Source organism: Ictalurus furcatus, chromosome 6 (genome assembly GCF_023375685.1).
Source record: "Ictalurus furcatus strain D&B chromosome 6, Billie_1.0, whole genome shotgun sequence".
NCBI lineage: Eukaryota > Metazoa > Chordata > Actinopteri > Siluriformes > Ictaluridae > Ictalurus > Ictalurus furcatus.
This window is the reverse complement of record NC_071260.1, coordinates 21,758,742-21,769,203: the sequence shown is the minus strand read 5'-3', so window position 1 is coordinate 21,769,203 and position 10,462 is coordinate 21,758,742. Positions and strand designations below refer to the sequence as shown.

Below are 10,462 nucleotides of genomic sequence, written 5' to 3'. Positions count from 1 at the left end.
AAATTATTGTAGCACATTTAATAGACACTGTTAAAATGGTAAAAGAAGGCAGAAGAAATGCAGTAACTACAGTAGCATAACAAAATATAACTAAGCACACCAATTCCACGATATAATAAAAGAAGGCTCAAATATTTATATTAAAGTATTTTTTTAAAGAAAGAAAGAAAGGGGTTATTATGGTAATGCCTACATTTCAATATGTCATATTTTCTAACTGTTGAATGAACCTTGCAGCTATTTTTACTTTTCATTAACAATTTAGATGGCAGCACCATGGTTTTAGCATTGTCACTTCACAGTTACAGGGTCCCTGGTTCGATCCTGAGGTTGGGTTTCTGTCTGTGTGGAGTTTCACATCTTCTCCCCATGTTTGCACAGGTTTCCTCAGAGTTCTCCGGTTTAATCCAAGTGTCCAAAAAAACAACCCCAAAAAACATGCAGATAGGCAATTTGGCTAAATTGCCCCAAGTGTGGATAAGTGTGAATATATGTGTGCATGGTTCCCTGTGATGGACTGGCATCCCATATAAGGTGAATTCTCCCTGCCTTGCACACAGTGTTCCTGGCTCCAGGTACAACACAACCTTGATCAGGATTAGGCAGTTAATGAACATGAATGAACGAATTAACATTAAAGATTGGACAAAAATGGCTTTAAAAAGTGGAGACGTTGTTAATATTCTAAATTTATTAATAAAATACTTTTTTTATTATATACCTAATGCGTTATGCTATGATAATTCTATTGTTTATCAAAAGACGTCCCAACATTCCTCTTCACAAATACCAAATTTGAGAATTTAACTAAGTAAACACACTTTTTTTTAATCATTCCATAAAGCACGTGCGGAAAGATGATGCTGAAGCATGACGGGAAACTTTCATCATTAATCTCGATCCGAGTCGGGTGAAGTACAGCGCCCCCTGTTTGTTGATGCACCTGAAACTTTTTCACGTGTTGAAATGGAGAAGAAACCGAATGAAAGGAGTGGACTTATTCACAAGGTATGGCGCATATACACGAGAAAATAAGTTTATCATAGTAAATTATGTGGTGAAGACTAATATTTTTGAACTTTTTTTTTTAGCAGGATGAGGAGCGGTTGTTACTTTCACCGTATGTGGAGCATACTGAGGGTGGCACAAGCTCCAAAACGTCTGCCTCTTTCAATTTCATTAACTCCATCATTGGATCCGGACTTATTGGTAGGTATAGTCATCACTCAATATCTACTGTACAGTATGTCTGCATTCTATAATTAGATTTGAGCTGAGTTGTTAGATCAGTATAAGACCACATGTACTGTGAGATATGTAGGCTCATACACTGTAAAGAGAAAAGACCTTTATTCACATAAATATTATATATTGTATAGTCTAATGCTACCTATATAATATTTTTTAGGTAAGTTTTTAATTATCCCACAGTAAAGGTGATGTATTAAATGTGTTTACATATTTTGCTATGTAAACATAATACCAGTAATATCACCAGGGTTGATGCATTTATTTATGTTTTATTATTATTATTATTATTTATTAGATTTTTAGATGATTTTCAAGGCGAGGTCCCATTTGAAAATTATTTCATTTCTGGACAACAGAATAACTGACAGTCTCACTGTGCCCCCTGGGGCAGGATCATATGACTCAGCACGAGGGTCTATTATTTAATTATTTCTAACAATAGAAACGTGAAATCCTACTTATGGTTGCAAAATAAAGTTATTATAACTGCATAACTATGAACACAGGAATGTATTGCATGTGTGTGATAAACTTGATCACATTTTATAATTGGCCCACCAACAAAATAATCACAATGAACAATGAACAATGTTCCACTTTCTTCAAGGGCAGGTTGAGAAATCTTTGACCTAAACTTGTCCTTTACTCTAAATCTGTTCTTAGAACTATTGAAACATAGCAAAAACTGTCACAAGACTGAACAACTGAAAAGCCAGGTCAGCTGAAAATCATTCATCGTTCATTCATTCATTTATCCTCAGTAACCTCTTTCTCCTGGTCAGGGTCACAGTGGATCTGGAGACTATCCTGAGAACACTGGGATAGTGACAGACAGGAATACACCCTGGATGAGACTCAAATTCAAATTCAGCACGTTTCAATATAAAGAATACGAATCAACTACCTCAATATGCATTTGTGTAAGCTTATTTTCAAAAGCTAAACAAGTTGCAATAATTTGGCAATAAATACATTTTATAGTGTGTTCTCTTTGATTAGGCCTGCCATTCTCAATGGCTCAGGCCGGCCTACCTCTGGGACTGCTGCTGCTTTTTCTGGTTGCGTTCATTACAGGTGCAAAGTCTTTAACTGTCTTATTCCAACACTAGCTAATATGCAAAATCTAACATACTGTAATCTTTTTAATGTTTCATGTCTTGATTTCAAGTGTAATATATTAACTATATTTTATAATTGTGTTTTTATAAATGGGAAACAATTATATTGATTGATATTATCAGAAATGTTTTACTGTTTGGTACTATATACTGTGATGATACTGTTTGTCTTTCCTCAACAGACTACTCAATCATCTTGTTAATAAAAGCGGGAAACTTATCGGGGACACAGAGTTACCAGTCTCTTGTACGCAGCACTTTCGGCTTTGTTGGATATCTCATTTTGTCAGTCCTGCAGTTCTTCTATCCATTCATCGGTAATTACTACCCTTTTATGATCTGTTATAGACAAAAATGCCAAAAAGTTATTGATGAAGGACCATTGTACCTACACATTTATCTCGTACCATGTAGGTAAATTTTTTGGCCATTTTATCAGGCAAACTGTATTTATACAGGCACACTTTGTAGCCATGGATTTATTGACTATAGTCCATCTGTTCCTATGAATAATTTGTTGCGCTGAACAGTTGTGCTCCGCTTTGCTCCTTTTTTGTGTGTGTTACTTGTTTCGTGGTCAGACTCAGACCACAGAGCTGCTGTTGATTGGGTATTTTTTATTTGTGGCCTATTCCCATTCACCAGAGACATGTCAGAGAATGGTCCACCACCCAGGATATACCAGGTTAATGGAGCTCCTGTGGTGGTCCGTTTTAACTGAAGGACAGACTAGTGGGATCTCCCTTACTATTATCTGTTAAAATGGCCAACACACACATATGGGTAGTGAGAGATTAAAAGTAACATTCTTTTCATCATTTCATCCAGCAATGATAAGTTACAACATCATCACTGGAGATACTATGTCCAAAGTGTTTCAGAGAATACCAGGAGGTATGCTAATTTATATAATAGTAATAGCTCAGTGATATATTGTGTCTATAGCCACTTGCATTCATGAGGTTTGATACATGCTACTGCTTCTGGTGTTTGTTGCAGTTGGTCCTGATCATATTCTGGCAGAGAGGCACTTTGTTATTTTGGCTTCTACCATCCTCTTCACAATGCCTCTCTCACTGTACAGAGATATGGCTAAGCTGGGAAAGGTAGATACATGCAGACTATAACTATTACTTACAAACAGTGATTTTAGTCATTTGAAGATACTCAGATTCAATAGTTTGGTTATATTCACAATAAAAATAAGGATATTTATGTTAATGTGGAATGAAAAATTACAATGACTCTCTCTTTCAGGTCTCATTAGTATCCATGCTGTTAACTCTGTCCATCATTGTCATAGTAGCTGTGAGGGCTGTAACACTGGGACCACAAATGTACTATGCTAAGCACAACACTGCATCATATAACATGTGCTAGTGTTACACATGCTCTTCAACTTTTCTCAACCCATTAAAGTAGTAACTACTGTGATTTTTTTCAGTAACTACAGTGAAACTAATAAGAAATGTAGTGAATATAAGTCTGGACTTGTAATTGGGAGTTTTACAGTCTTAATTTGAAATTTATGCTAAGTTATTCATAGTAGATGTCCATTAATTAATGTCTTAATACTGCTATCCTGACTGTCTTCTTCAAAACTGTATAAAATATTAAAGAATTCTGCATGGCTCATTTTAATGTTAAGAATTTTATTTTTTTTTGTAATAGCCCTCCCTCTAAGGATGCATGGGTGTTTGCACAGTGGAACGCAATTCAAGCAGTTGGTGTCATGTCTTTTGGTGAGGTAGCTCTGAATTATATATTCAGATATATAAATCACATATCATCTATAAAGAGCTAACAAGCTCCTTTACTGTGTATCTTATTTAATGTTAACATCCTTTACTTTTCATTGTAATTAGGATTCCTCCATCAGGAGGAAACCTATTGTTATTGTTAGCATTATTCTTCTTTGTATTATTATTATTATCCTTATCTCCCTAAAGTGCCCAATAATTCAAGATCTGAATGGTAAAAAGTTTTGAAAATTGGAACATTAATCCTACAGGCCACGAGTAAATCCCACACCACAAATGGCCCACATGAGCTCATAGGTGGCACTACAGGCCATGCCCAAATTCTGCGTCCGCCCCATAAGTCCAAAATGTCTGAAAATTGGTATGCATGCCTTATTTCTCACAGGGAACAAAAAAAAGCCATTGGGACCCATAAAGTCCGACATGATTGATTTTCCAGTACATTGAAAATTTGTCCAGAACTACAAAAATCTTCTCCTCATTAACCGTAGGTCCGCTTGACTTACATACATATGTGTGGGATACATGTTTTTCTATAGGGTGATAAGCTATAAGGAATCAAATAAAAATTGGCCAGACTATTTACGTATTGGTGAATTGACAACTGTTGCACATATTTCTTGTGTCCATAAATCAAGGGAACATTAACCTATGGACTTGATCTGTGCCACACACACAAAGAGGACACTACAGTATGTTACCATGTGCGATGGCAACCTCATATCTCCAAAAACAATAACATTAAAAGGAATAATAATTTGTCACTAATGCTAAAATAATGCTTTACACATGCGTTAGTCATAAAATGGATACTCTGATTCAATCACTAGTTTATACGAAGACTCTTGACTATGTTGAGTAACAAATCTGAGAAATGGGTGAATGTAAGATGAAAAATAGGCTTATTGTAAATATCTGAACTTGCGGCCATGCACACGCATCCATGGCTTTCTGGCAAGGGTGGGCTGACTGTCTACTAGGCAGACATTCTGTGGCTAAATTGGCCACAGCTAATGCTAACAGAAACAGTACGCCTTCTTCTCCAGAACCATGAAGCTTGGTCAATTTTGTCAATTTTGTTAAATTTTATTCTACTGTGGCACACTGAAACTAGAGACTAGACTTACACTTCTCACAAACCATGGGCCTAAACAGAGTATAGGTGGCAATACAGGCCAAAGTTGACACATTCAAAATGATGGCATTTCGACCCTGCCAGGACAAAATGTCTGAAAGTTGGTATGCATGCGTTGTTGCTCATGGGGCTCAAAAAGGTCTCAAGAACCCATGATGTCTGCATGATGGATTTTTCTCTACAATGATCATTTGTGGAAAACTACAAAAATGAACTTAAAATCTGCCATTGATCCAAATGCGTTGAAATGTTGTATCTGTGGGATACATTTCTCTAACATGTCAATTTTGAAATGGTCTGCAATTTTGAGGAGGAATCCGCCATTGCTGCTTGCAGCTATATTTCACGTTTGAAATGTTGCTTTGTTTTGCAGCCTTTATCTGCCACCACAACACCTTCATGATTTATGGGTCGCTCAAGGAGCCCACTATAAGTAATTGGTCCCGGATCACACATGTGTCTGTGGGCTCAGCTGCTCTAGTCAGTGCGTTGTTTGCTGCTACTGGCTATGCTACTTTCACTGGGTACACACAAGGTAAAGCCAATTATGCACAGACACAGAAAAACAGCAATATTTATATACTGTACGTATGCCACTGTTTTCATATGCAAATGATCTATATAACCTTAAATAAAGTGTAAATTGCACATTATTGTTCCTTATTCTCTCATTCTAGGTGATATTTTTGAGAACTTCTGCAATTATGATAACTTAGCCACATTTGGTCGATTCTGCTATGGACTCAGTATAATCACCACCTTCCCTTTGGAGTGCTTTGTGACAAGAGAGGTACCACACTATTTTGAAGATTGTATGTCGTGTTCTTTAGTAAGAACTCATTATTCACTATTAGGTTTATACTGTATATTCATAATATGTTTTTCATATCAAAATGTTCACCAGACACTTCAGTATATATAAAGCATTTATTACTTCTATAATGTTCTAAAGAGACATAATGTTACTCATTTGTGTATCTAAACCCTGTAAAATATATATATATATATATATATATATATATATATATATATATATATATATATATATATATATATATTTGTATGGAGTGAAGCATGCCTTGTTTTAAAGACACAATGTATAGTGTGTGTATATATATATATATATATATATATCATGGATTATATATAGCAGTCAGACTAGATTTTAGAAGTATAGAATAGAATAAGTAATATCTACATCTATTCATAGTATTGGTCAAAAATGATTTCTTCAGGCACACTATTGCACTGTGTGCAATGCGATGCCATTAAAGTGCACGATTGCATCCTTTAGCTGCACGACTGAGAGCACACTGAAATTGTTGCTCATTTATGGAGACTCTTCCATTTTCTGTCTTTCAGGTGGTGTCAAATGTCTTTTTTAATGGACTACTTAGCAGCACAGTCCACATCGTGGTTTCCTTGGTGATAATATTAGTGGTTACAGCAATATCCCTCTCATACGACTGTCTTGGTGTTGTGCTGGAGTTGAATGTTAGTGTTGACATTTTACAATGACATGATTTACAAAATACATGATTCATGAATATGAGAAGCAGGTACTTTAGATATTGCACCAAAAAAACCTGAATGTGCCTGTAACCTTACTTGTTAATCACTAGCTTTTTTTTTCTTTTTGCATATGTACAGTTATTTATGTAAAAGTGTATGTGTGTATCTGTGTCTTTCAGGGTGTTCTATGTGCCACGCCTCTGATCTTCATCATTCCCTCTGCCTGTTTCCTGAAACTCTCCAGTGGGCGCTGGTTTCAGATGAAGAAGCTTATGCCAACACTTATTCTCATTGCTGGAGTTTTTGTTATGACCATCGGTTTGATTATGACGGGACTGTCTCCTCAGGACTGTTCACATGGAGTGGAGATGTTTTACTGCACAGACTTGAACTCTTCTGCTTCACTAACTATGACTCCAGCTAGTAGTGTGCTTTCGATTATAAATTCTACTAGGAACATTAGCATTTTCTAATTTTAAATAGGACTTTGAAGTGCTATTTTGAATATTCTGTATCTTTGTTTTCATGATTTTCATGCCATAGTAGACCTACTTTGTGACAATGTTGTGAGTTCACCAGTGACAAGTCTTCTACTATGTTTGTTAATGTTGTTTTTCCTTAAACCTTGTGCGAATATTTAATTTAAATTCAGAAGGAAGATAATCGCACAGCTTTTGCTTTTTGCAGTTGCATCACAAAAATTACAATAAAATAAAAATTTGCATCCTGTTGAATGTCCAGATGTGCTATAGTTATGCCACAAGGTGTCGCCAAATAGATAAAATGATATTTCATTGGTTCTCTGATATAACATTAAGTCGCAGTAATGATGTCAAATTTCCATCTACCCAAGCCAGTAAAAATCTTCTATGCCTAACAGGTGTCAGTATAGCATGCATAGCATGCCTCCACTATATACCCTGCTGCATTTCAGTACAAAATGGTCAAGATCTTTATCTAAGCCAGGAATGTCTGACTTCAGTACTGGATGGCCATGGGAACTGCAAAGTTTAGGGGCTGAATTAGATGTTAGGATCATGAACATGCAAATCTCAGTAGTTTTGCCTCTCCAGAACCAAAGGTTGGACAAACTCACAAGTTTCATTTTTGTTGCACCTTGACATGAGTCCATTCTAATGAAAAGGTGGTAGAGATACGAATAAGCTTAACGATTAGGCAGGATGGGCCTGACACACCATTCATGTTTGTACTACCAGTCATGTTTCCTCTTGTCAGTGAATAGTCAAAACACAGCCTCACTATTCCATGCATACCTCTCTCCGTAATCAGTGGGAATGGACCTGTGATCATGAAGCCGCTGTAATTCAGGGCTGGTATCCCGGAAGCAGCTCCAATCTCATGGATTAGAGGACAAGAGAGCGCATTGCCCAAGGCTGGGCGTGTGTGAATAATAATCAAAGGACTCAAAAAAGCAAAATGAAAAGTAGGCCATAGTGAGTAAATACACACCAGGATTCAGTGTTTATGCAGTACACATTGCTCAACTTGCTCTTTTAATTAGCTTAGTATTAGTTTTTGTGGTGATGACAGTTTGTTGATTATAGCTTATGGTGGGATACTTTGAAACAAAGGACGGTTCACACATGTAGGCAGTAAAATAAGTCCTGTATCACAAGACTTGTATTCTTATATGCTATGCATCTACATATTGAGTATATACACTTTACTTACTTTTCCCCGTGGTCTTTGGACCAAAGTATCTTTTAAGTACGTGACACACTTAAACAGCAAGTTAAGTGTGTTACACTTTTAACTTATTGCACGCTAATGCACACAGCCTTGGGGCAATTCTGAACAGCCAACTATCCTTTTTGTTTCGTATTGCTAACATGTCTCAGCAATGCAGGTTTTGTCTTTACAACACCAAAAGAATCTAGCTATTTCTCTCCATGGAGGCCAATCAGGGTCTTGTTCAGTCACTTATCATCTTGAGTCTGGACTACTGCAACTCACTCCTGGCAGTTATACCCATGCATGCCATCTGATGCCTCCAATTGACCCAGAATGCAGCTGCATGACTTCTCAAGTTTTCTTACATCACCCAATTGCTGTGTTCCCTTCTCAGTCTTTCTTTAGCTGCCCTCATCAGAGGTAAAACACTGATGTTTGCCTAAAAGGCAACAAAACAAACCAGCCCCCACTTACATGATGGCACTTGTCAAACCCCCCTCTATACCTCATTCCCTCTAAGCCGCAAGCCTCTAGCACAGCTCCACTGGTCCACCATTCTTAAAGATTAAATGAAGACTGTGGTGGAATGAATTTCCTCTGGCTGCCCAAATATTGAGTCACTGGCTGTCTTCAGAAGACTGAGGACCTACCTCTTGACTTAGCACTTAAATGAGGACTAACTAACTAACTACAGTAGCAAGAAAAAGCATGTGAACCTTTTGGAATTTCATGGTTTTCTGCATAAATTTGTCATAAAATGTGATCTGATCTTCATCTAAGTCAAGGGTATTGACAAATATAATGTGCAAAAAAAAAAAAGAAGCTTTTTTGAGGTCATTAACTCAAGGGTTCACATACTTTTTCCACAAGCACTATGAGGGTTTTTTTTTGGTTGTTCTCAATAAAGACATGAAAGATCAGAATTTTTTTGTGTTATTATTTTAGACACATTATATTTGTCACTACCCTTGACTTAGATGAAGATCAGATCACATTTTATGACAAATTTATGCAGAAAACCATGGAATTCCAAAAGGTTCACATACTTTTTCTTGCCACTGTAAATAACTAATGAAATAACTAAATAAATACATGCAAACAAAAAACTAACAATCAAAAGATGACACTGTGGCCCAGGGGGTAGCATTATTGCCTCACAGCTCCAGGGACCCTGGTTTGATCCCTGAGATCCAGTTACTATGTGTGGAGTTTTGGATGTTCTCCCTGTGTCTGTGTGGGTTTTCTCTGGGTTCTCGGGTTTCCTTCCACCTCCTAAAAACATGCTAGTAGGCGGCCTGGCTATATTATCAGGATCCATTGATGATCAGGTTCAAGCAGTTACTGAAGATGAATGAATGAATCATTCAATCATTCAGTCAGTTGGATTGTACTGTATTTGCATTTGTACCCTGTACAGGCTTCTGTACTAAATCCTCGCTAACAGGGTTTTAGATTGGTAGTATTCTTAGACCCTTTGTACTAGCATGAACATATGATATCTGAGGATATGATGGACACTATAAAGCATTTCTATATGTGTCTCTCAATAAGGGTGTCTGCCAAATGCAAATTCACAAATAAATTAGCCGATGAAGCAATGGTAATGACTGCGTCATAATCTTGTTTATCAATTTCTGCCCGATCCCTTCAGGAGCAGCACTTTTAATGCGATGAAAATATCTGCCTACGTTTACTCTACAGCATCACTGTTACCCTAGCAACAAGGAGGCCGTTCTCACGGCGGCTGACATTCGTTTGGCTCGTACCAAATATGAGACCGCGGGGGTGTCCAGAAGCTCCGAATGAAAAACAAAACCATTTTTACTCAGACAGTGCGAGACAACCGGCGAACAAACATCTTCCAGGTATGTAACTGTTTACCACACGTTGCGTTTTTATTTATTTTTTTCCCTCCGAGGCTCCTGCTAATAACGATTTTTGGTGGTACCCCCTCCCCCTTTTCAACTTGGGAGCCCTTCCTGAAAAACAGAGTC

General features: G+C 37.1%; 1 protein-coding gene across 1 annotated transcript; it reads left to right on the top strand.

Annotated features, from left to right (window-relative positions):
• Positions 1-1,100: 1,100 nt before the first annotated feature.
• Positions 1,101-7,505, top strand: slc38a11 (solute carrier family 38 member 11). Its single transcript, XM_053627911.1, has 11 exons — positions 1,101-1,209; positions 2,251-2,325; positions 2,552-2,686; positions 3,198-3,263; positions 3,369-3,475; positions 3,627-3,706; positions 4,041-4,111; positions 5,638-5,799; positions 5,942-6,054; positions 6,627-6,758; positions 6,956-7,505. The coding sequence occupies exons 2-11, from the start codon at positions 2,265-2,267 to the stop codon at positions 7,247-7,249; spliced, it is 1,221 nt and encodes a 406-aa protein (XP_053483886.1). The 5' UTR covers positions 1,101-1,209; positions 2,251-2,264; the 3' UTR covers positions 7,250-7,505.
• Positions 7,506-10,462: the final 2,957 nt, after the last annotated feature.

Excerpts from the sequence above, each read along its gene's own strand:
- slc38a11 (XM_053627911.1), top strand. The coding sequence starts at position 2,265 with ATGGCTCAGGCCGGCCTACCTCTGGGACTGCTGCTGCTTTTTCTGGTT. Across the intron at positions 3,264-3,368 it reads GTTTCAGAGAATACCAGGAG|TTGGTCCTGATCATATTCTG; the intron begins GTATGCTAATTT and ends TGTTTGTTGCAG. Across the intron at positions 4,112-5,637 it reads AGTTGGTGTCATGTCTTTTG|CCTTTATCTGCCACCACAAC; the intron begins GTGAGGTAGCTC and ends TTTGTTTTGCAG.